We start from the raw sequence: 27,662 nt of genomic DNA, 5'->3' as shown, positions 1-27,662 counted from the left end.
AAGGAAATTGCATTCTGACTGAACTCTTGCCTTGGGCGAGAGCGGGGCTAGATTAACAGAGTGATCCTAATCATCACTTAATCAGGGAGAATTATTCACTAAAGTGGGCTTTAGAGAAGGGCTGGTTACGATCAAAAGATCCCACCACAGCTCGTTGGCTCGCTGTGAGGGAGTAAGAGTTCAGAAAATAGTTAGAAATGCATCAAAACGCACTATAGAAACAGCACACTTAAGGTAGAGAACTGAGAATGTTTAGTTCTGTTAACTATTCCAATACTTCTCCAGTTGTGCTGCAATACACAATAAATCTATAGCACAAAACAGACAAGCACAGCCAGTTTGTACTGACTCACAAAGCAATCATTCTAATAAGTCAGTTCTTTTTAGTGAATCAAACAGATACAGTGCAATCAGCCACTCTTTTGAGCTTGTGCTTTTTAGGAAATCAAAAATCCAGTAATATGATTCTTGAACGAATGATGATGATGGTAATGATGATGAATTTATTATTATTTTTTACTATTTACTAAGTAGTTAGTAAACCATAAACACACCATGCAACCAGTGAATCCCAACTCTTAAACGAATAATGATTCTTTTGTTTTTTTTTGTGAATCACACTTTAAAAACTTTTTAATTTTTTAACAAATCACAAACAGACTACACAACCATATAATTCCATTCTCGAATGAATTATTTGAATCATTGAATGAATGAATAAGTTGATTATTTTTAGTGAATAAAAAATTTGCAACATGTTTTTTTATGAATCATGAACAGACTGCACAACCAGTATAATTTGATTCCTAAAAATGGAAATTCTATTTAAACATGCAGCAAAATACAGCACAACCAGTGTTATTCCATTCCCGAACAAATTATTCTAATGAGATGAATTACTTTGCCAGTTTCATAAAATAATAATAATACTAATAATAATTTAATATGTAACAACATTTTGTGTATGTTTAGTACTATTATTTAAGTTATGGTTAAGGCCAATTACTAGACTGCATTCATGCTGTTTCTAAAAAAAAGACACCATTAAATAATAAGAATCATTAGGATGCATTGTATACAAGGCAGAGCCCTAAGGGGGTGCTTGGATTACTAGCATGCTTGTGGAATGAGCCATCACTTTGGGAGACAAAGTGAACAAAGGTTGAGTACATAATATTTTTCTCTTATTCTCTGCTTTCTTTTTCCACTGTCATTGGTTGAATGAAACATACATGCATAAGAAAACTGAATGATTTATCCACCAGCAGAAAGTAGATTGCACTTCACACCAGAGCTACAAAAGTCTCTAACATTTATCATGATAAGTGTTTGCTGTTAACTGGCTGTCCTTAAGGAAAATGTAGACCTTGGGAACAAGGCTTTATAGGACAAGGCTGTGCTCGTGCTGTTTGTATTGTTCCACTAGATATTTTATCAGTGCCGCATGAAATAGAGTTTGTGGGGGCAACTGAAATATCTAAACCCCACATACGTTATAGAATAATAAGCTGATTGACTGACTGCTGGTGGGGGTAATGCATCTGTAGCAGAGTAAATGAAAAAGAGAGAAAAAATCATTTCATTTAGGCTTTAGAGTCTCCCCTTTACAAATCCTCATGAATTTCCATTTGATGCTGAAAATTAATGATTTTTTGTGTTGTTGTTTTGGTTGAGTAAAACTGTGGTTTGACATGCGACAAGTGCTTGAGATGAACCAGAATGTAAATTCTGTTTCAAAATTCAAGTGTGTGTGCATGCGGCCTGCTGCACGAGTGATTGAAATTACAAGTGCCTTTAATTTCCAGTTTCAACCTCGTTAAGAAGATTCTCACCTGCAAGAGCAAAAATGAGTGCTCCTCTGCCATCCAAACCTCTTTTCACTACTTGTGTCCTTCTTTTCTATCCTTGCAAAATATCATTTATCCACTCCTATCATTCTGCACATCTTCTTTCAAACCATCCCACATCTCAATTTTTTTTCTCCACCATATCACTTGCAGACACCCATGTCTTAACCAAAGATCTCAAATCCTTTTTCACAATTTTCTTTTCCTATATATTCCTCTCACTATGTTTTATGTCTTCTGTTGTTTTCTCTTCTCTAAGCGCTCTTTATTATCTCTTTCTGGCTAAAGAATATTAGCTTTTTTATTTCCAGTCCTGCTTGACATTCCCAGCTGTTTCTGATACAGAAACCACTTCAAACCATCACGTCAGATGAAGAAAGCATTAAGGTTGCAATTTCGGTGTCTTGTACAAGCATACTGACATGATATACTCCAAAATATTTTAACCAGCAATTTATAAGTAATTTTATGTAATACAACTTTTTTTTTTATTATAACTTTTATGAGTGCCTGATATTTAACTAAATGAAATATTTGTACCTTAATTATTATTATTTTTTATTAATCTAGCGAACGCCAAAAAAAAAAAAAAAAAAAGTTGTAAAAATACTTTTTTTTAATTAAGATTTTTAAATTAATTCAATTAAATGTTTGATTAAAAACTTGAATAATAAATATATCAAAATACTAATACGTTTTCATTGAAAAACATTATACTGAATCAAATTAAGTGTCATTTTGTGACTATATATATATATATATATATATATATATATATATATATATATATATATATATATAGCTGTGACTATAACTCGAGTGATAAAATAAAGCTGGAACTGCAGAACAATCCGTTTTATAATTGGAGTTCACCGCTTGTTCAGATTCACCAAACCTTTATCCAGTTCTGGAAAATAACATTGGCATTAAAATGTGCTAGAAACTAATTCAGATTCATTTTACTTTCATTTGCACTTCACAGCAGAGCTCTCTAACACTCTCTTTTCCTCTCCGTCTCTCTAATCTGACCTGCTAGAGCATTGAGTCTCAGGATAGCTTCTCATGGATGAGGTGCTCTGAAGCAGTGTGAAAGAAATTCTTTTCTCTACACACAGTTATTAGTTTTACCTTGTCAGATTTCACACCATTGCTATCTTATTCCATAACATGGGTGGATGACCATCACATGGGAACCTACTGTTGTGCTTCGTTCAGCATGGGAGGGTCATTCTGGGCCTGATAAGAGGAGGGCTTTTCTATGCCTCAGATTTGGCACAGAAACATCTTGACTCATCCACAGTGTCAGAGTCTTCATAGGCAAACCTTATGTGTATCAAAGAGTGAAGCATGTTTGGTGAAAAGGCGGCAAATCAGAGGAAAACACTGAAAAAACATTTACTGAGGTTACAGGGCTTAATTCTTTTTTCTTTTTCTAAATGGCCAGTTCAGTGTGTAACCGCAGTCTACCTTCAACTCTCAAGGCAACAGCGGTTGTTGTGGTACATTAGCAACACAGCAGCCAGAAGGAAAGTCTAATCTTTATAATGTTTGTGTCAGAGGCATGCAAAGCTACTAGAATAGGTGTCCTTTTGAGGCTCTGCGCCTCAAGGATTGACTAACAGGATCCCCACTGCTGCAAGCTGGGTTCTTGGAAAGTATATTCACAAAACTTTTCAGTGTTTAGTGCTTAATGTTTTCATCTCTCTACTTAAATTACATTCACAAATTCATCACAACTGATTACATTTAATCTGGATTACGTAATCAGATCCCAAAAATAAAGTACATGTAATTAGATTAAATGTCATGGTGCTTAAAAAAAAAAACAAACATTTCTTATCATTATCAATGTAAAAACAGTGGTGCTAATTTATATTTTGGTGGAAAACTGTATTATATTTTTACAGATAGTTCAAAGAACAGCATTTATTTAAAAAATGAATCCTTTGTAACATTATGAATGTAAATACTGTCCTTTCTGAATGAATTTTATATATATAAAATTATAAACAATATATACATAAAAATACATCAGAACAATAGTTTACATATACTGTCCTCCCATTTAAAATGCATTTAAAATGTCATTTGAAATAACAAAATAGGCCACTTGTCTGTGAACTGGACCAAAGTCTAGAGAAAAGCCTTTTATAATGTCTGGGGAGCGCCAACTCTCACTGTTCCGGATCAATGAATTGCAAATTGGAAGATAGAGACACGAAAATGGCTTCCATCTCTGTGAATTTTCCTCTCATTGATTCTAGACTTTCAGCGGCAGGCATTTTGTATCATATGATGAGTTGTGATGTTTTAACAATAAAATCAGTATCACAAGAATACTCAATAATACATCCATTTCTGTTTCTCTCTCTCTCTGCTTATTCATGAGACAATGTCTGTACGCATATTTGACAATAAATCTGCTTTGCATGCATTCATAATCCCTCCCCTGACAAAACCCATTGCAAATGCGCCCTATATTTGCATCATAGCTTCAGGCTATAAGCTGTAACCACAAAATTCACATCCAATTTAAAACCTTACAACACCACAGCCCATTGAAATTAATCTCACGATCTCGCTCCATCCCAACAGTCCAGAGGCCTTTAGCAGTGTACACATGGCCCTTCGGCTGCAGTGATATTGGCAGGGGATTCGTGAGGTCTCAACTCCTGTTTCGACCCCATGTGGCGGCACACTGACAGGTGGGATTGTTGCAGTGTTGCTGTGGCAGTAGAGGCTTATCGTCTCAACGCTAACAAGAGTCAAATACCCAGCAGCCGAGGAGAAATCCAATGCCAACCTCCAGGATAGGATAAGCGAGTAGTGACTTACTTGGGCTTTGGCAGTGCCAGCTCGGCTGATTCAAAGATTTCCTTTAATTTCTTTCATTTCACACCTTCCATTGTTCTTTTATTCATGCTTCTTTTCCACTTTCACTATAAAAACATGCTGTAACTTTGAGAACTCAAAGCTTTGTCTACAGTGAAAAAAGATCATTTATTGAAACAAAGATGCACAAACAACCTGTTCCATTTCTGAAAAATTCTAAGGATAGACTGACAGACGCATGATTACAGGACTCATGTAACCCCACCAAAATGTACTGTACGTGTGAAAAACTATTTCATATTCACAAACTACTTACAATTAAGGCTTCTTTTTTTAAACATCAGCAGCTGTTGAATAATGGCAACAAAAAAAAAAAAAAAAAAAAGCAAAAATCCAACGCTACAGGAGTCCTAAACTTTAGATATCTGAAATGAAATCTCAAAATTAATCTTGTTACTGGATGTGAAGTAAATGACATATATGGAAAAAAAAAATAATAATCATAAAAAATAATAATAATAATAATAAAAATAATAATAAAGAACATTAAATAAAATAAAATAAATTGAACATTAAAACATAGCAATAAAAACTCCCTCTTTATATATATGGACCATGTCTGTATGCCATGGTAGCCGATGCATCATACATGTTTGGAGGACACTGTCTGTACATGGTACTTAGCATAGCTTTTAGATCTTTGAACACAATAGTACCCTTACAGTGATAGCACTTCAGCAAATTGGTGAGAGCAAACATAATATATATATATATATATATATATATATATATATATACAGTATATATATATATATATGTGTGTGTGTGTGTGTGTGTGTATATATATATATATATATATATATATATATATATATATATATACATACATATATATATATATATATATATATATATATATATATATATATATATATATATATATATACATACATATATATATATATATATATATATATATATATATATATATATATATATATATATATATATATATATATATATCCATTGTCTCTTTCTGTAGGCCTATAATGTTATTAATAATCCTTAACAGTATTGTGATAGCATAGGGTAAAGGTGAAAACCCATTTTGATTGATCATACTAAAATATTAACTTTTAATAGGCCATAATGAACTTTCAACACTTTGAATATCCCATATGGTGTTTATAGTTTAAATTTGTCAGCTTGCTAAAACACATGGCTGGGTTACAATGCACAACTGTCCAAAATGTATGTAATTACATTGATGTAAGCCTTTACACTCTCCTGTTCCTGTTTATATAGGTCTATAGACCAGATGAGGCAGCGCAACTAAAAATCCACATGTTCTGTGAATCTAGGTCAACACACACAAAGGGATTGTTTAACTTGGAACAGCCAAGAAAACAGGATTCTCTACCTGTCATGCCTATTTCTTATAGATGCGCAAGCAGAGTTATTTTAAACATTTGTTATCCTCATAGTGAGCAGCAACTACCGGTTGCCATGTTGTGCCTATTTAAACACAGTTTTGACTCTCCCTCTCTCTCTCCATATGTCTGCTAAACTCTGGCTAACCCCAATTTTCCCCCTGACTCTTTACCTTCCTGTATATATATATATATATATATATATATATATATATATATATATATATATATATATATATATATATATTTCTACAATTTCAGTGCTTGGCAGTGTTAATTTTGGACCATGTCTGTATGCCATGGTAGCCGATGCATCATACATGTTTGGAGGACACTGTCTGTACATGGTACTTAGCATAGCTTTTAGATCTTTGAACACGATAGTACCCTTACAGTGATAGCACTTCAGCAAATTGGTGAGAGCAAACATAAGCTTACTGAGAAAGTGACTGGTTGCACAGTTCAAGCATAATGCTTTGTGTTGAATAAGAGCCAGTAAAAAGCAGCACATAAAACCATCTAATGTAAATGTGTAATGGGTTATAGAAAGTTGACTTCTTGATGCAGCCCTGCATATCTAATTTTAATACAAAAACTACACCGTCAGACTGTGCTAGACTCAAAAAGGGCAGTCAGATACAAGCAGCCAGGTTTTTTATTTAGATACAATGACTACATAATGGCACATGAGCCATTAGTCAATCATTACATCTAGAAAAAATTAGGCCACACTTACAAAACACCATTAAATCTATTAATACAATAATAAGACACTCTTTGGGTGAACTAGATGCATTCACTGGAGAAAAAAGAACAAGAAAAAAAAAAAGATCAAGGTCGGTCTGGGGGAAGCAGCAGTATATAACATCCTGAATAGCAGGGGTCTCAAAACATATCTAAAGTATCAATACAGTTCATATAGACTCCAAACATATCAAATCAGTGCCTGTCGCTTTCTGTTAGGATAAAAGCACACTTTTATGCAACCATGAATCATTCAGGTATGCAAATGCTTGATATATCAATAAAGAGTGGAATTCAGCACAAATTGCTTTATGTACAGTAGATGATTAAAAATGCTCTGAAAAGCCCTGCCATGCAAATATATTTAATAGCATTATCTTTCTATAGAATCCACCCTCTCCAGTGAATTGATCCTTTGAGACTGTCACCGCCTTGCTTTGAGGAACAGACAGATGCATGGATGTCCTTGGCTTTAAGTTGAGAGGGAATAATGTTCAGGGAATTAATCAGAGACAGAGCATTTGAACTAGCTAAGCTTCAGTCAAATAAATGGGCCACCTAAAACAACACCACCAATTACCATTGATTAAAATGAGGACACTTGGCTTCTGCTCTTTCTTGGCTCTTCAGTTTCAAACATGCAATGTCTCTGTGTTCCATTAGGCAAATGAGGAAATGACCGCTCATGCAAAACCTACGGCAGTGAACCCTCATTTTCACGAAATGTTATTTGAAATGGTGCTCACGCTTCGTACAAAAGGTGAACACATCAATGTCAGAAATTCTCTGCCTCCATTTTATGAATCCTATTTTCAACCTTGAAAAAAAAAAGCCCATAGAGCCGAAACAAGCCTCTAATGAACTTCTGCAAAGTGCCACTTTTAATTAGCAGAGAAGGGACCTTAGACAGCTCTCAGGCTATGACAAAGCTGTCATCGTTAGCATGACTAAGAGCTTCATGCAACAGCGAGAGTCCCAGAGAGGAGGGCAATGAGACACGAGTAGGAAAAAGGAGGCGGAAGAGAAGAGAGAGACAGAGAGAGAGAGAGAGAGAGAGGGAAAGGTGAAGACAAAATGAGAGAGAGTGAGATTTAGTGGCAGATTGTTCCAGAAGGATCATTCTAACAGAAAATGGGTCATGGAATTGTCATCGGACTGAAACCGCTGAGCCTCCCATCTGTAGTGATTGCATTTATTTCTTGAGCGAACACTAGGACGACCCTTTCCCTCCATTGCAGAAACAGGAAGTGCAGTCATACCTGCAGTGTTTGTGTGGGCCGCTCAGGGTCTCGATGACAAAGCACTCCCCGTCATTCAGGCAATAGGCCAGGTCTTTCTCCTGACATGGCTTGAAATGCTCAGATTTCAAAGGCGGTAGAGTTGGTGATGCTGAAGGATAAAGAAGAAAAGAGGAGAAAAATTACATCAGGCAACAGATTAAGAGAAAAAATATGTTAGCCAGGTGAGCAAAAAGTTAGGTTAGTGAGTCAGAGAGACCAAGATGACCAATACTCATAATACAGGGGATAATGCCACATATTTGCAGATAAAGTTTACCAAAAAATCACAAACCTGTATGACCTTTTTCTGTCTAGACATCTTTCTCTCTTTTTTTTTTAAAATGTATTATTATTGTTATTTGTTCATTTATTTTTTGGCCACAAAATTGAAAGTTGAATGTTGTTTTGGACCCCACTGACTTTCATGCTGACAAAAACAGTTGAAACAAAAGTTAAAATATATTTTATAATGCTACATTAAAGAAATAATTCAAGTCATACAGGTGAGGAATGGCATGAAGGTTAGTAAAGGGATAATTCACCCAAAAAAGAAAATTATGTCATCATTCAACTAGATCATAACATACAAATTCCTCAATTACATTTAGGCTGATGATACATGGGGCAACTTTTTTAACAATACTGTTGGGCAACTTTGGTTAATGTTGGCATCAACGGGCAACTAGGTAAGACACAGGACCTATGACTGATTTAAAGTATCCAGATAGAAATTTGCTACCCATTCTCAGTGGGAAAGTGCCTAAGCAACATTGCTCAAAAAAGTTGCACAGCAAAATTGCTCAAAAAGTTGCCCTGTGTATCCTCAGCCTTATATTGTATTTACTGTATGTTTTTCAGTATCTTAGCACACAGTCTACCTGCTTTTTGTATGGATTACACCATTTTAAACTCTGCCAAGAAGTACAAGAGCTCTGAAGTCTTTTGGTAGAGTATCACCATTAAAACAAATAGCTTTCAACATTTCACCTTCTACTGTACTTTATAATCCAATACATCTCCTCAATTGGCTACCAAAAAGAAATAAGAGAACACTTTAAAGCAACATCAAAGATCACCACATAACTACCAGATAATGCAAGAGACACCATCAATAACGTTGTGAAACAAGCAACCAAATGTCTTTGTACTACTCTGCTGAATATAGCTTGTTATTACTTGTTGTACAGTGTGCATGAATTTGTTTTGCTCCTGATCCATTACTGAAGGATGATGAATGATGTTCAATGAAGTAATCACTCTCCCTGGCTACTTAGAATTAATACAGGAGTATACCATTTGGGAAAGAGACTTCATTGTGATTAATGACGCCAAGTTCACTTTGCTAAAGCCAACTTGATAAGGTAACCTTGCATTTACAGTCATGTGCAAACTTACCTGCTGAGAATCTGTAAACAGAACTAATTATATGCCTGACAGACTTTGACTGACGACAATATTTTGAACACATCGGAAATAAAGACCCTTTGAATGATAGCCATTAAAGAAGACCATAAAGTTAGAGGAGGAAGATACTGTCCAGTTGAGTGAATGAAGGTCACCTTGTACAACGAACAAACAAGACTGAACACAGTAATAATACATTTCAATTAAATAGTGTTTTAAATGGAAAGAATGTGCTAGAAATATTATTCAAAAATGTTCAACTAAACTGATTAATGGTGGGCACAATTGACATTTGAACCAAAACGTAATTCTCAGTATAACCATTTAACAAATTCATTACTTCAGCCTACAACTACAAATATATCCAACTTTACCTACCAACAGAAAACTCATGTAAAGGCACGTAAATATACCGAACAGCAAATGCCAGTACACACACACACTGTACTACTTTATCTGCATACAATACATTCACGTAAAGCAATTTAAAATCTCGGCTATGTGATTTTTACTAATGTTGCAAAGTGTGAGCTATATTATTGCACAGATCTATACAGGTATATCAAGTTGGATATACAGTAGATCCAGCTTAATCCGCATACATACAGTGCACTCATGTAAGCAATATTATAGCAATATCTGCTAAATGTGATTATAAAGCCTGAAGATATTAAGATACTACTAACCTCATAATTATCTGTAAAGCTGCTTAGAAACAAAATTTATTCTAAAAATGCTAAACAAACTAAATCGACTTGCCTTGTTTCTTTGCACATTCAAACTACCCTTGTATTTGTCAAATGAATTATGAGTTGTCATGATCAATTACACAAATTAATTACATATCTATATTTGTTAAGAAAAGCCCCCATTTGTACATAATGACTGCAGAGAGGGAAAAAACATCAAGATTAAAGCTTGAATTGCTTATGCAATTTAAGTGTGGGTCAAAGAGCATAATTAATGTTTTTTTTTCATATACTGTAACTGTAATATACAAATAAATAATTAATTAATAAAAATGAGCATTCATTTTACATGACTTTTTTTGGCAGTCACTAATAACGTTGTTTGAGTATCAGCTGTGGAAGATATCATATTCACACTCATTAATTTTCAGGATATTCACCAGGTCCTCGGAGGCTAATTTGGCATGCATTTAGGCCGCCAGGTGACAGAACGGCCCTGAGGAGGACCTCAGGACCTTAATAAATGAAACTATAAATGTTTTTAATAAAAACTCCATTCATTTTCCGATAATTGCATCTGAGTGCATAGCCAGACCTTTTGACAAACTGCTGTCGAAATCAATGCAAAGTGCTTGTGCTTTGTGTTCAAAGCAAAAACGTGTTGGGCAGTGAACAAGATCTCCATTAGTCATCCCTCAGAACACTGATGATATTGATAACAGCTTAGTAGCCCATCAGCATCATTACTGGGCCCTTTCCCTGGGATTCACAGAGGCAGCTACTCTGGCAGGAGGTGAGATAGGGCCAAGTGTCTAAGAGATTGGAGATCTACTCAGACCCTGACATCCCCTCTATCTTAGTTTGTTTCCGTGGGCCGAGGCAGGTGCAGGGTGTTAAAGGATGGGATTCCCCAGGGCCAAGCACTGATGCCGTCTCTCAGATGTGACATTCCCCCAGAGTGCTTGGCGGCTTGACATACAGTGAAGGTCACAGAGAATCGATTAGCTCAGAAACAGCAATACAGAGAGCTCTCCGAGGGGACAGACAGAACTGCGGACAAAGCTCCCAGAGTTAGCTGATGATTAATGTGTCTCACTGAAATGTTAGCTTAAAGAGATAGTCCACCCAAGACTGAAAATTCTGCCATCATTTATTCAACATCACGTTCTTCCAAACATGTATGCGTTTCTTTCATCTGTTGAACATCTGCATACCCCCCCCCAAAAAAAAAGAATAAAAAGAAGCCTGTGTCAAAAGCACCTCATTATGAAAATTTGACCATGCATGAATGAATGAATGACATTGGAAAGTAAGTAAAACTATGCACAGAACATTGCATAAGCTGTGCAGTATGTTTGCATTTAGAGCTGTATAAAAAATAGCAGGCTGTTGAATGGGTTTGTTTCATCCGTTTATGATTTAAAGCAGATAAAATATCATCTTTTCATGCATTTAAGAGCCTTGACATACCAAGCTGATGCTAAAAAACTTGCTGTGGCTGAACGACATTGCCTCAAGTCCAAGTACTTGGTACGTCAGTGCCTTAAAATGTTACATTTTTAAATAATTAAGCATAATCACATGATCTGTTGGGTTACAATATTTTAGGCTTTTGACAACTATTCTCTAAGAAACCAATATCCTAGTCTATTTCAGGGTCCAGTTGTAAAGCCGAGCCATTTTATCTTCCCTTTCTGCCAACAAATGCATCAAAAGCTTGTGACATGAGAGAAGTCAACAAAATAGCTGCTTATCTGTGAATACTCATATCTGGCAAAATGCCAAACCTCTGATGGAGTTTCAGCAATCCAGCAGCAGAAATTCACTGATATAGATCTTTTCAAAAACAGATCACAGTTTACAAGCTGAGGCTTCAGTAATTTGTTTTATCAAAGTCGTGAAGCAGTGAATGGCTATGGTCTTGTCTTTGTTGATTTGAATTCCCTCATTACAGAGCACTTGTTGTTGGCTGGAAATATCAGACATTGACAATCTCTCTCTGGCTTTCTTGCTATCAAACGTGTCTCTCTCCCCCCATTTCTCATCTGAATGCAGAGGTCAATGACAATTTCCTGTCACTGAAAGAGGACCACCAGAACACATAGTTCTGCAGGCCACTCTGTGCTTTTGGTCTTTTCATACATACTCTGAATGAGACATTTACAATGACCCCCACCCCCCAAGTCCCCCATAGCACAGTGTTCTGGTCTGCAGCCACGCCAAGGTGCAAGTACAGAGCAGGGCCAGTAGGGAAAAACACAGGGAATAAGTGACAGGAATGATGGATGTGACCAGAAGAAGAGGCATTCAGTTGAAAACAATACAGAGAGCAATGGAAACACATTTTCCCATAGGAAGGGAAAAATCACAGATGGGATCTTTTTAATATCTTTAATGTTTCTCAGACAGTCTACTGAAGCCGACTGCTTCTCACATGTTTCTCCTGGGGGTGAGATGATGATGATTATGATTATTATTGTTGTTGTTGATGATGTTGTTTAAGGGGGTAGTCGTGGCCTAATGGTTAGAGTCAGAATTGTAATCCAAAGGTTACAGATTTGAGTCTCAGGGCTGGCAGGGATTGTAGATCTCTCCACTCTAAATACCATGACTGAGGTGAGACCCTTGAGCGAGGCGCCAGACCCCCAACTGCTCCCCAGGTGCCACAGCATCCACGTGTGTGATCACGGTGTGTATGAGTTCATTACTGTGTGTGTGCACTTGAATGTGTTAAATGCAGAGCACAAATTCTGAGTATGGGTCACCATATTTGGCCACACGTCACTTCACGTTCACTTTTTTCTTCCGTTACTGTTACCATCTCCCTTGATTCTCCATTCATTTCAGAAGAGATCTCAGAGCAACATCTCAACTGTTCTCAGATTTGCCAAGATCTCAAAGATCCCAAAGTCAAAGATTCAAAAATTTTAATTAATCTTACACACTCATCATCACAATTTTACAAAGTATTCTGTGATATCCAGATTATGCTCATTAAGGGTCACTAGAGGGTGCTAGAAGGTCTGTAAAATATGAAGAAAAAATTCCAAAATACTATATATATATATAATTTTAGGGCTGTAATATGCATTTATTAATTAAATAAATTTTGTAATAGTAATATTGTCTACATATAAATAATATTACTATGTTGGTTCATAAATACCTGTCAGAAATCATAATCAGAACTGTGATTGTGATTCAATTTCTAAAGGTAGGGAAACATAAAATACAATAAATAAATAAATCTAAAAAATAAAAAATAAAAACAAAAATAAAAAAACTGAGTCAATACAATAAAAAAATGATAATATTTTAACATGCAGCTAATTATTACATTCAGAAATTATTTAATCAGATTTATTTAGAAAGTATTTTATTTAGAAAATATTTTCCCCTCACAGTATTATTAGGATGTTATACCAGAAAACACACAGTATAGTTACATTTCAAATAATCCCCCCAAAAAGCACATGGAACAGGCATTAGCTGTCTTGTAAAATGATCCCCTCGTTGCTACCAGAGAGGTAGCATCCAGGAGCCTGATACAGATATCAGCACACAGTATGATGCAGGACTGATGGTAGCGCCCTCAAGAGTTGTTCAATAAAGATACCAAGTCTCCTTCACCCCCTCCTCTTATGCAACATCATTTATCTGAACAATAAAATATGTTAAGCACCCAGCATCCTATCAGGCATAAAGGCTGACCGCAGCTGGTGTGGTACATATGTATCATGGTGTGTCCGTGTCTGTGTGCGTAGCCCTGTGGTGAAGCACACTTCTTCCTGCTTTATATTCTGATCAATGGCAGTCATGCAGTGGAGTAAAGGCAATCGATGGATGGCATGCAGGCAAAGCTGATACACCAAAGGATACAGAGCTATGTATACAGAGCACAGTTAACCAACAGAGAAAGAAAGAAAGAAAGAAAGAAAGAAAGAAAGAAAGAAAGAAAGAAAGAAAGAAAGAAAGAAAGAAAGAAAAAAGGAGCGAGGGACTCTGCAATATTCTGGAAAATGTTGGAAGTTGGAATAAGACACTGTATAAGACTCAAATCTCTTCCAAATCTGTTTTAGTTCATTTTAGTTAATATTATATTATTTTTAAATAATACAAATGTATTAATTTAATAATAATCAAGACAACAATAACCAAAATCAATAATCATGTAATTATCTCAATAATATCTGCAATTTTTTTTCCTCAGTCTAATTTTGACAGAATTGGTCAACATATATTGTATTTTAAAATTATACTACTTTTATAATAATAATAATGTTATTATTATTATTATTCTTGTTGTTGTTTTATTGTCTTAATTCCTTCTTTATTTTTTTTTTAGCTTTAGTAAGGCACAATGCCCTTGTAAAAATCAATTTTAGTCATGCACCATCTATATTATTGCAATTTCTAAAATAAAAACAAATCCTTATAATGATTTTTAATTGGAAAAATCAAAAATAATGTGCCAAGTTGCTATGTTGCCTGGCAACCGCAAACAGCCTACAGTTAGTGTAATCACAGATAATTCTGATAATTACTAATTATAATTCTAACTATTTATTCAACACTGGTTTCTGTTATCACATTGTTATTCCTAAAACTATAATCCGCTATAACTCACAGTAAAGCAAAGCCTCTGGTGGCTCGTTGATCACTCAGAGCCTAGAAATGACGTCTATCTCCTCGGTGCACACACGCACACACACACACACACACACACACACACAGTTACACAGTCACACACTTAACAATGGCTGCTGTGAGTCGGGTGTGTGCTGTGCACTGCTGCATTGCAGATGTTTGGAATGGCAGTGGAAGTCTCTGCTTTCACGGAGGACTTCAACATGCGCTGATTGACGTAACATGACGTAAAGTGTGTGCACTCTTATATGAGGAAAATTAGCCGCTGCTAATGTGATCTTTTATAACATAAAGAGTCTTATGTTACTTTGGGCCAGCATCTCAATGGCTTCAGCTATCAGCTCTTCGTGGGCAGACAGTCTTCTGTGTCCAGCTGCTGTAGGACAAGAAAATGGATCTCTCTGTGCTTTATGAAAACACCCCCTTTTTGCAATGCATCGCAAATGCCTGCTCTCTGTCCAGAACTCAGAGCTGGTGTGAGCTGGCATTCATCCAGTCTAAACATAACCCTCTTTTCATAAATTCTATCCCTTATCACTCACTCTCTGTCCATTCATCCATCCATGCCATGCTCTCCTGGCCCTGGTCCAGTCCTAACAGCATGTTTTGTCTTGATTAGCATTTGGGGTAAATATCCACAACTCCAGTCCCATTGCTAAAGCGCATTAGCCTCTTTAACAAACAAACATGCCAGGGAGTCTATGGAGCGCTCATCTATAGGTGCCAGGATGAAAGCAAAGCTGTTGGGACCCCAACCTTTCAAGCCATTCTCTCATTCATCTGCTGGCTTTGTGTTCATCATGTTCATCATAAAGCACAGAATTAGACAACCTCTCATGAGAAAAGCTTAGCTAAACATACATTTTGATGAAGACTTAAATGCGTAGTATTAGTTACAAACAAATCCAGGGATCAACGCTAAGGATTTTTTCTGCCAGTCGGGCCAGTGGTTCAAATTTTTACTTGCCCTGCCATCATTTTAACTGGATCTGCCACAAAAAATAAAATGGTTGATGTTATCATTGTTCTTGATCTGTTATTCTAATATATCAGCTTATTTGACACCAATATTATTATGACATGTGACTGCCAGTAAATAAGAAAAAATTACTAGCAATACAACAATTAAATATTTGCCTAAAGCATTAAAATAGAAATGAAACAAAATGACGCTTTAGGTTTTTATATTTGTAGATGTTCAGGTACAGAAATTGAAAAATCACATATAAAACAACATTTCGTCCCCTTGGAATTATAAGGTTCTATCTGACATTTTTGTTAAAATTTAGTTATTCACATATTCACTTATTATTCTATATACTATATTATTCACTTATTCTGTGACAATTCATTTACATTATGTGATGTTTTATTTTAAGTTGTGTACATTTTGGGATTTTTTTTGAAATAACAAAAAGGTTCTATCTACAGAAGTCTATGGAACACAAAAATTTTAAAGCTCAATATCTCAAAACTACTCAGAACGCAGATAGAACCTTATAATTCCAAGGGGACAATTTGCATATTCTTCACTCTTTGTTGCACCTTGATTTTTCATAGCCATTTGAATGTTTTATATTGTTTGATTTATATTAGACTGTATAATTTCAAAATCTGAAGTAATAATAACCTGACTTTGTGGAATTATGCTACATAAAACATCTGTATGAAACCGAAACAGTAGAGTACAAACAGGCTGAATGAGATGCAGATTCAATCTCTGACAGCAGGCAGCGCTTATGGTACAGTAATACAGTGTTTCCTTGGTTACAGCAGTTGCATTTATTAACACTAATTTAAATGCATCATACAGAGATAAAATTAAAAGAGAACGTCATTTCTGAAAATGTATTACTTATTAATATTTCCATGCAAATGGACACTGGGAGTCTGATTGCAGTGCAGTTTGTAAGCACGGAACAGAAGATAGTCTGAAATAAGATAAAAAAAATAAATAAAAAAAACTCCAGTAGATCCGTACATCTGTACTCCAGTGTATAAATATAATGTACCATTATAAATTAATAATTGTTTAAGCTACTGTGAGGATTCTGTACTGTCTGTGCTGTGTTTTACCTGTTTCTGTTCCTGTTTGTCCTTATTTGGTCATGATCCTCTCCTCATTTAGTTTGATCATGATCCTCTGTACCTGTGTTTCCCCAATTATCCTTTGTATTTAAGTCTCTGCCTTTGCGTTCAGTGTTTGTCGGGTCTACTTGTTTTACTTATGTTTGCCCAGCTCCAATTGTGGATTATCCCACGTTTTCTTCATTAAAGACTGTAAATGCTACTCCATGTCTCAAACGCTCTTCCCGCAGCAGCGTAATGAGAAAGCTACAAAATTACTTGCTAGGATGGGTTTTTTGACGTACTTTTTTATGTATTTGCCCATTTGGTGGCTTGTGCGTGTCAGAGATGTGGCTGTGTGTGCAAGTACTGAGAGGATATTTATTTTTTTACGGGAAGTCGTGGCCTAATGGTTAGAGGGTTGGACTCCCAATCGAAGGGTTGTGGGTTCTAGTCTCGGGCCGGACGGAATTGTGGGTGGGGGTAGTGCATGAACAGCTCTCTCTCCACCTTCAATACCACGACTTAGGTGCCCTTGAGCAAGGCATCGAACCCCCAACTGCTCCCTGGGCACCGCAGCATAAATGGCTGCCCACTGCTCCGGGTGTGTGTTCACTGCTCCGGGTGTGTGCTCACAGTGTGTGTGCTCACTGCTCTGTGTGTGTGCATTTCGGATGGGTTAAATGCAGAGCACAAATTCTGAGTATGGGTCACCTTACTTGGCTGAATGTCACTTCACTTTCACTTTAATCGTTTTAATTTTTGAATTAACAAGTCTTTAAAACACATGCAAATAATAAAATGTCATGACGACGTTGCAGTGGCCTGATCAGGCAAGTGATGTCTTCCACACTGGCCCCAAGCCATCAGGCAGTCCTTATTGTCAAGCCCTGAAATCACTACAGTTTTGAGGATAAAATATTTACTTAAAGTGTCTTACAGGCCTTAAAAAGCTGAACATAGCTACAAATAATCCATTGACCATATATGATTATTGCTTCACGTAATTTTTTTAAATGCTATTTTATAAGATTTGCGAGTCAAATTACAGATTTCACAAGTAAAATTAAAGGATTTAAGTTTGATGCGCTTAATGCAAATATGTTTAACATTTAGGTATGTTTTCAAAAGAAGTCTGTTGTGCTCACAAAGGCTATATTTAATATCAAATACTCAAAATGCAGCAAAATCAATTATACTGTGAAATGTCATTACAAATAAGGTGCAATTCAAAACAATTGAAAGTGTAAAAGCTGAATTTTCAGCAGCTATTACTCCAATTTCAGTGTCACATGAGCCCTTCAAAAAATATTCTAATTTGCTGATTGCTTAAAATACTGTTCCTCTTAATTTTTATGGAAACTGTGATGCTGTTTTTCATGATTAGGGCCTGCATTGGCTCAATGGTTCATGTAGGTTGCCTACAAACTGGAAGGTTGGTGGTTCAATCCCCGTCTCCAGGTGTCCTTGAGCAAGACACCTAACCCCAACTGCTCCCTACGAGCTGGATGGCGCCTTGCATGGCTGACACCACAGACGTTGGTGTATGAATGAGTGGGTGAATGTGAGGCACATTGGATGGCCATGGGTCATTGAAAGCTATATATAAATGCAGTCCATTTATGATTCTTTTACTGACTGATGCATGATATATATAAACTTTTGTTTGTAGAACTGCTGTCCAAATCCAGAGTTATCCTGGCTGCCAGTCATGCATGAGCAGGACAGGATTGGGACCTCAGGTCCCCTTGCCCTTATCCGAACCTATATTGCATAATTCTTCTCCTCCCTGATAGAGGACCACATCACCATTCATTTGAGGAGTGAGGTGAGTGGTGCTTGTGACTAATGCTGAGACACTGTTGCGATAGACACAGCTGTAAGTGAAGAGCAAACCAAACTGTACACCTCTGAAAGAAAATGTCCTATCTCTGGAGTATGATGTGTGCTCTCTAAATGTCACACAGTGCACTCTATGCACACAGAGACAGGTGGCACTGCAAACGGTTCGCTTTGTGAGGGAAACTGGGAGCTTTTAAAGGGGAAACACTCCTGCTAATTAAACCATAGATTGCTGGATAAAGTGCATTTTGAGAGCATCAAATATGCTCTATTATCCAATAATGGGAATCTTCATTGTGCATTATACCAACCGGTTAATCAAGATAAAACGTTACAATTGTGAATTGTATGCCAGATTTAATTGCACCCTCCCAGAAAGATAATTTCCCCTCTTCAGAATAAATATGTTCATTTATTTGTGCCCCCTGTATAGCATTATTTTTAATGCCTGATGCAATTTACAGTTAGCATCACCTTTAGTACTGATGTTACTGTGAAGATATAACTATTCAAAACTCACTGCTGCAAATATGCATTATTAAGCATTTTTACATTAATATAACAGACTCTATTATGCAGTGGTGTAGGTTTCAACACCATTTCGAATCAAAACAGCTTTACATCGCAATTCAATGTTTCAGGCTGTTTATAATATACACACCCTATTCTTTTTCTCACTAAGGCTGTATTTATATTCACATTTCAGCAATACTGTGAAATATTATTGCAATTTAAATGAACTGTTTTTTGTTATATTTTAAAATGTGAAATGATAAAAGCTGAATTCTCAGCAGCAATTACTTAGTGTGAAATTATCCTTTAGAAATCATTCTGATATGCTGTTTTGGTGCTGGAGAAAAATTCTGACTATCAATATTGAAAACGGTTGCTACTAATTATGCTTAAAGAAACCATGAAACATTTTTTCAGGATGTTTTGCTTAATAAAAACTGTGAAATAAAAGCATTTATTTTAAGTATATCTCTTTTGATTCTTATCTATATGCAGATATCTGAGTGACTGAGTGATATCTGAGTGACTCCTGTTAATGTTTAATTTATTGGCATCTCTCAGTGAACTCAATACTGAATATACAGACAGATGCACGGTTGAAGGTGACAGTTCACTTCTCCAAATATTGAGGTTGGGAAATATTCCCCAAAATGTACATACAAAAAACATACAAAAACACTTTTACAATTATTGATGCACAATTATAAATTCAGAGTGATATATAATACTAGCTCAAGAGTGTTTGAGCTTTTTTCTTGCACAATCATTCAAAGCTGGGTAAGTGTCCAGGTGTTTGAGTCAATATTTCAGGGCTTTTGATAGTATGTTTTTATAAGGATAGATTGATCCATTGTGAATCATCTCTCCAGTGAAGCACAAAACAATAGACTCAACCTTTATCAGACTGAAAGACATGAGTATCAGTATCTGTGTAAAAGAAGAAATCAGTGCAATCATCTGCTAAAAATCCTCTTACATTGTACCTGGAATATGGCTACGAGATGATGCCATATATGAGCAGCATATCAATTGTGATCCCTCTCCAGCTATCCAGCTCTCAGCTAAAAATATACATCACTGTGATTTCCAGGTAGGACAAAATACAGCGGCTTGTCACCATGCATCACAGGCCACACCCTTGAGGAATCTTTCAACACACGTTCACGACTTCTTCACCTTCCTGAAAGCATCATCAAATTTGACAAAGGAATCTGTCTGTTTGAGCACATATCCTTTCAGACGCTATAAGCTCTGGGTTGAGTGCACCGTGAGAGGATTTATTTGGCTGGAAAAGTATAGAAATGTAAACATAATCTGCCAAACACCTAGGGTTATTTCTTACCTTTCCACGTACGCTATGAGTGTGTCCGACTGTGCAGTGCGGCTGACATGTGAGACATGGGGACGTCAGCCGGAGGCACATGATGAAATCATCCTAACAAATCTTAAATTTCATCACCTCCATAATTCTTTCTGAATTCCCTCACGGTTGTGTTCGTATGTGAGCAACAGCGTGACTTTCTTAATTAAGCTCAAGAGGAAGTTATTACTTCTGGGATGAGCACAGCTCTGTACTTACTGGCATTACCTCAGTCTCTCTACACATGTGATAAGAAAATGAGAGAGTGAAAACAAGAGAAAATGTGTTTTCTATTCTCATTTCTGTTTCTAACAGGTTGTGTAAGCACAAGGAGTGACGTTTCTTCGACAGTACTTTGGGACAAGCATTCTGGGGCTCTTCTGATTTCAGATAGGAAGTGACACATGGAGAGGTACTTGCTGTGTTGTGCGTGGAGATAGTGTGCTGGACGATGATTTGTGCTGGCAAACTTAAGGACTGGGAGGGAAGCTCTGCTGCAGCAGGAAAACCGCTGTTTCCCAATGTGTAAAAACCAGCACACATATCTACGATAACAGTTCTGTTTGAGTGAAACGAGAGTCCATTGAAGTGCATTCTGGGATACGTTCTCAGAGGAGTAAGGGAGGTTGCATGAGCTCAAAGGGTTCTGTTTTCTCAGAAAAGCAGCAATCCAATAACAGGCCTGCCGTATATGATCTGGATTCTATATCAGATGGAATATATATATATATATATATATATATATATATATATATATATATATTTTTTTTTTTTTTTTTTTTTTTTTTTTTTTTTTTTTACTTTTTGACCTTATTTAATCACTTTATGGTTTGAATGTGCACCAATGGCCTTCCGTATACAAGCTCAAAATAAATCTAATTCACTGAACAATCAGAAAGAGTGCAATGAAATAAGGGTGATGGAGCAAACAATAAGCTGTGATTTAAAATTCAGGTGGTGGTTATATAAAACAAATATTAAGCAATATAGGTCACACCTACTATCTTGCTCCACTAATATGTCACTCTAATGGTTCTCATTTCTGAGGATTCCATTAGTTCACTTAAGGCTAAACCCTGTCTGCACCATAAACAGTATGGCAAAAGTAATTCACTCTGTTTGTGTAGTACATTCCAAATCTTCTGAAACCATACTATAAATACTGTATAGGTGAGGAATTTTGGAGTGATGGTCAGCAGACAAACAATGACATTTTACACATCAGCTGTAAATTCAAGTTTCAAGTTTGTTTTATTTATATAGCACATTTAAAAACAGCAACAAAGGCTCTATCCCCTCAATGCTTTAACCGTGATATGGGGACAAAGAAAAGTGCTAGACCTCAGATTTCAGAGAGTTGCAGTAGTCCAAGCAGGATGTAATGAGCACATGGATAGCAATCTCTAAAGTTTTCTCAGAGAAAATAGGTTTAATTTTGGAGAGGAGAAGACATGAAAACTGAAAAAAAAGAACTAATAACCGCATTTATTTGATTATCAGATTTGAGACTTTGATCCCAGAACAAACCTATGTTCTTGATAACAGGAAGAAGTAAAGGGAGCAAGGTAGTCCTGATCGATACTTCTACTCCCTGAATTTTCACTGGGGCCAAAGACTATTACCTCGGTTTTTGATTCATTCAGAAATAAGACATTTTGAGGGAACCACATGGCTTGCATGTTTATTAAGTTTCAGAGGCAAATACATTTAGGTATCATCTGCATAGCAGTGAAGTTATACACTTTGCTTTCTTAAAATAGAGCACAAAGGAAGTAAATACAAAGAAAAATAATGGGTGCAAGAATAGAACCATGCGGCACTCCACAGGAAAGTTTAGCAGGCGATGAAGAAAAATGACCCAATCTGACAGAGAAACGTATATTTGTTAAATAGGATTTGAACTAGTTAAGATCAAAGATAAGGGAATAAGTTCCCTGGATTCCCACATAACATTCTAGCTGAGATAGAATAATTTTATGATCAACTGTATCAAAAGCTGAATTTAAGTCTAACAGAAATAGGATAACAGAGTCACCAGAGTCAGCTGCTAACAAAGTATCATTAAAGAGACCAAATTAAGCAGACTCTGTGCTATGCAGAGGCTTATAACCAGACTGGAAAGTTTGAAAAAAAAATCTGTTTTACACTAAGAAAAGACTGATACTGAATAAACAGTTTTCTTCAATGCGTTAGTAATAAAAGGGAGATTTGAGATGGGTTGAAAATTATAAAAATTACTAGCATCAAGTTAAGGTTTCTTAAGAAGAGGTGTCACAGTAACTTCTTTGAGGCTATCAGCGATAGTCCCTGAAACTAAGGATTTATTCAGAAAAGACACCAAACTAGCTCAAAATTAGTAAAAATAAATAAATAAATAATAAATTGTTAAATTCGTGCAGGGAGAAAATCTTGAGAGCAGAAAGAAGCTTTCAAATGGTCATTCATTTATTTGAGAAACTGGAAAGAAAATGGATGAAAAGTTCCCCATATGGCTGAAAAAGGCAAGATTCAGGTGAAACATGGCAAGTGGTTGTAGCTGAGATCTCAGAGTAGTAATCTTATTAGAGAAAAACCTTCACATAATGACATGGAGGGATTTGCAATCACATTTACAGGAGGATTTAAAATAAAATTTATAACAGAAAATAAAGCTTTAGAACTATGATGATTCTTTGCAATTTAATGAGAAAAATGCTACTTTGCGGATTTCACTGCTTTCTGAAAATTTAAGCATTTCATATGAAATTTGCAGTTTGTCCTTTTCCCATTTTTGGTCAGCTCTTATATAAAGGTGCCTCAGAGAGCGGATGTTATCATTGAGCCATGGTTCAGTTTTAGGTTTTGACTTTTTAGGTTTAAAAGGAGCAGTGGTACTCAAAACCTCTGAGCAGGCAGTATTTAACAGACCAAGATGCTGTTCAGCATCCAGGTCAGGTAAAGATGACTCCAAGGACAGAGACAAACAAACCTTGTTAAATGTGTTTGTGAAGTCATCACAAAAGTGGGAAGAAAAGGAACGAGTCAATTGTACAGTAGGAGTAATGCTTGAACTTAGCTGAGGAGAAGGCATCATAAATAATAAAGGCATATGATCTGAGAGAAAAGGATCAAAAACCTGAACATCAGTAATAGAAAAGCCAAAAAAAAAAACATGTCCAAAATATGACCATGTATGTGTAGTAGCTTTCACCCACTGAGCCATGCTGAATGAATCAATGAGATTGAGAAACTCCATTTCCAGAGGTTTAGACTGGCAGCACACACATACATTAAAATCACCTAGCAGAAGAAGATTGTTCTACTTTGTTATACAATCACCCATAAAAGCAGTATATTAATTTATAAAATGTTTAACTAGGTGAGGGGGCTAACAAAGCGCTAACAAAACAGGCTTATTCCATTTCAGTCATAACAGCTGTACTTCAAAGCTAATGTAAACAGCAGACAGAACAGGATGACAGAGGTTATTAAAACTGTTTTTTAATCATTTTAATTTTTTTGTAAGAATAAATGCAGTCTTTTTAAACACATGATACTTGTTAAAAATCTTAAACTTTTGAATGACTGTGATTAGATTTAGAACATTTGACTATTAGTTAATATAATCTAATTGTCAAAAATACGATATGGTGTTGATGAACACACTCAAACAAAAAGATGAAGGTTAACAGTCTTTAATAAATCCACGGATAGGTAACCCATACACAGGAAGGAAATTACAGAACATTTTCCTTACGAGCCCTGAACCTACAGTCAGGCCATAATACAGCAAAGAAATATCTTTACTACAGCAGCAACAGCAAAAGAAAGGACACTATTCTAGGGAATTGTTTGTTAAATTGACTTATCACAAAGCTAATCACAACATATGTTATATAGACCCTTTATTAAGTTCATTTGAGTTGAGTGCCAGTGCAAAATGATTTACCAGATTATATCATAAGTATTAAACGAGGCAAGCGCTAGATCACCACATGTCCTTTTCCCCTAAACGTGAAAAGCCATTTAACAACTTCAAACAATCTCAAGCATGAGCTGCTTCATTTTTGATAACGGTGAGATGAAATCATTTTTTTTTTCTTTTTTTTTTCTCAATTAGATTTTCTTTCTACTCTCATTTCTGCATGAGAGATTGGGTAGAGGCTGACATCTCTCATGCTTTCTAAGTTTTTTTTTTCCTTTTTTTTTTCTCATGAGCCCTGATTCTTGCGTGAGGCAAACAGAATCCTTTAATACAGTGGCTTCATTACACAGAATTATGAATCTATCAGAAAATGTGATCAAAACAATCTTAATGAGACAGAAGATCTTAAATATGTGCTGAAGTAATACCCTGAGTCGATAATGAATTATATCTACCCTATCAACCGCATCTGAAAAATGAAATATGCATCTAAAATAATAATACACATTTTAAATTAACGTTATAGGGCTGTGTCTGCATCAGTTCACTTTTTTGCACTGTCTGGAAAGGGAGCCTCTGATTCTATGCGTCATGCTGGCAAAGGACAGCAGTTACCAAAAAATAAAACAACAAAGGCGCCTGGGAAGCTGAGACCTGAAAAAGGACATGGCTGGCGGGGAATTATGCACGACAGCTGTGTACCATCACTTCCTGCCAACATGCCTTAAAAAAGATGTTCAGTGATCCTGAAGTTCTTCAGGAAACAAGTAGTTTACTGTGTTCTCGTTTTGCAGTGTTCCAGTAGTTTCTAAGGGGAGGATTCCCTGACATCTCCCATCACTCAAGGGGTCATCCTTACTAACTTTTCCCAAACATCCTTTGAACCCTCCAAATGAGGGTGATGTTAAACTGCTGCACTTGGTGTCAGGTCTCATTCTTATCCACTGAAAATACAATAGAGTAGGACTTACACAAACACAGAAACAGTCATGCAAATGTTTACTTTGCTATCAAAACGGGGACATTTTATCTATTGATGTTGTGGGGTTGAGCTGTTGTTTTACACAGTATATAACCTAAAAGATAACCGTAACACTTTGTCTACACGGGATGTAACCTGTCGTATCACAACAGCTTGAGATTGTTCACACCGGACGTTGTAAATCCATTCGTCCTTTGTCTCAGAAGTAACATGATCACTTGGAATGTATCAGAAATAAAGAGCAGCATCTGTTTACTGATGAGAATTTGATGTTTCGCATCATGTTACATCTAGTGAAGACCGTATCTTTGATTATAATGGGTCTTATTATAATAATATTTTGGTTTCCCGAGTTTTTATTTATTTATTATTTTACATACAAGGACACCTTAAACTGAGATTTTGTCAGATTTAGCTACATTTTGGATATAAAGTTCCCCTATAGTGCCCTCATCTCCCCATTTTCCTTCTACTCTGTAAAAAATTTATCATTAAACAAGGCTGAACAAAATGTAATTTAAGGAGAAAGTCATGACATTTGCCAAGTATAGTAACCCATTTAACCCATCCAAGTGCACACACACAGCAGTGAGAAGTGAACACACCATGAACACACACCCGGAGCAGTGGGCAGCTATATCCAGCGCCCGGGGAGCAACTGGAGGTTGCTCAAGGGCACTTCAGTCATGGGTATTGAGGATGGAAGAGAGCGCTGTTCATTCACTCCCTCCCACCTACAACTCCTGCCAGCACCCGAGGCTCAAACTGGCAACCTTCTGGTAACTAGTCCGGCTCTCTAACCATTAGGCCGCAGCTGTCCCACAGATTTTTTATTTAGTTAATCACATATTTCAGGAAATTTCAGAAGCACTAAAAATGCAGTTTTTCTATAACGAAATACAACAAGCACAGCAGGTGAGTCCGCCAAATACACTTTTTGTTGTTGTTAAAATGAGCTTACACAACAACAACAAAATGGTTTTATGGTTCAGTTCCATTCACTCTCTATTCAGGATGGACTGGGGCAGGAACAAATAACGGTCACATTCACTGTTTGTCTGTGTTATTTACACAGCTGTTATTGATTTTGTCACATATGGGATGTCAGGGTGAGTTTGTTCCTCTACTTCAAATAATCAGTTATTGTATTGTAACCCTTGCTGAATTTCATGTACCAAGTGTTATTTAATACTGTTGACAATTGCGCTGCCAAAAATTTACCAGAAAAATTTAGCTCAAGAAAACAGTAAATAATTTTAGTCAAAAAGGCATCACCACCACATGATAAAGATACAGTACAGACCAAAAGTTTGGACACACCTTCTCATTCAAAGAGTTTTCTTTATTTTCATGACTATGAAAATTGTAGAGTCACACTGAAGGCATCAAGGGCTATTTGACCAAGAAGGAGAGTGATGGGGTGCTGCGCCAGATGACCTGGCCTCAACAGTCACCGGACCTGAACCCAATCGAGATGGTTTAGGGGTGAGCTGGACCGCAGACAGAAGGCAAAAGGGCCAACAAGTGCTAAGCATCTCTCGGGGAACTCCTTCAAGACTGTTGGAAGACCATTTCAGGTGACCACCTCTTGAAGCTCATCAAGAGAACGCCAAGAGTGTGCAAAGCAGTAACCAAAGCAAAAGGTGGCTACTTTGAAGAACCTACAATATGACATATTTTCAGTTGTTTCACACTTTTTTGTTATGTATATAATTCCATATATAATTCCATCTGTGTTAATTCATAGTTTTGATGCCTTCAGTGTGAATCTACAATTTTCATAGTCATGAAAATAAAGAAAACTTCTTTGAATGAGAAGGTGTGTCCAAACTTTTGGTCTGTACTGTATCTACTTAAAAGAATGAAGTGAATTAACTTAAAAAATAACATGCCATTTTTTTATTTTATTTTTTATTAATATGCACTATTTTTCCCAGTGTATTTTATGGGTGGGAGATATGATCACAGTTTGCATCATCTTTCCTCTACTGCTTTTCTTTATCATGGTGCTGGGATGACTTAAGTGCAGAAGAAGTGCAGAGACTTGTATTTCTAAAAGAAGCCCATAGGGAACTCAAGAGCGCATGCCTGTCTTTGTATCAGTTGGCAGTTCAGGGCTCA

The 27,662-nt window shown here is 36.3% G+C and overlaps 1 protein-coding gene across 1 annotated transcript in view; it reads right to left on the bottom strand.

Moving 5' to 3' along the window:
* The window catches only part of LOC127969979 (pro-neuregulin-3, membrane-bound isoform), a 334,295-nt gene that overhangs the window by 114,956 nt on the left and 191,677 nt on the right, over positions 1-27,662 (bottom strand). The window contains exon 2 of the mRNA XM_052572139.1: positions 8,113-8,242. Coding sequence (XP_052428099.1) covers positions 8,113-8,242 — 130 coding nt within the window. The remainder of the gene's footprint in view (positions 1-8,112; positions 8,243-27,662) is intronic.

This window comes from Carassius gibelio, chromosome B13, assembly GCF_023724105.1.
Source record: "Carassius gibelio isolate Cgi1373 ecotype wild population from Czech Republic chromosome B13, carGib1.2-hapl.c, whole genome shotgun sequence".
Lineage (NCBI taxonomy): Eukaryota > Metazoa > Chordata > Actinopteri > Cypriniformes > Cyprinidae > Carassius > Carassius gibelio.
The sequence above is the reverse complement of the archived record's forward strand: the minus strand, read 5'-3'. Positions and strand labels throughout refer to the sequence as shown.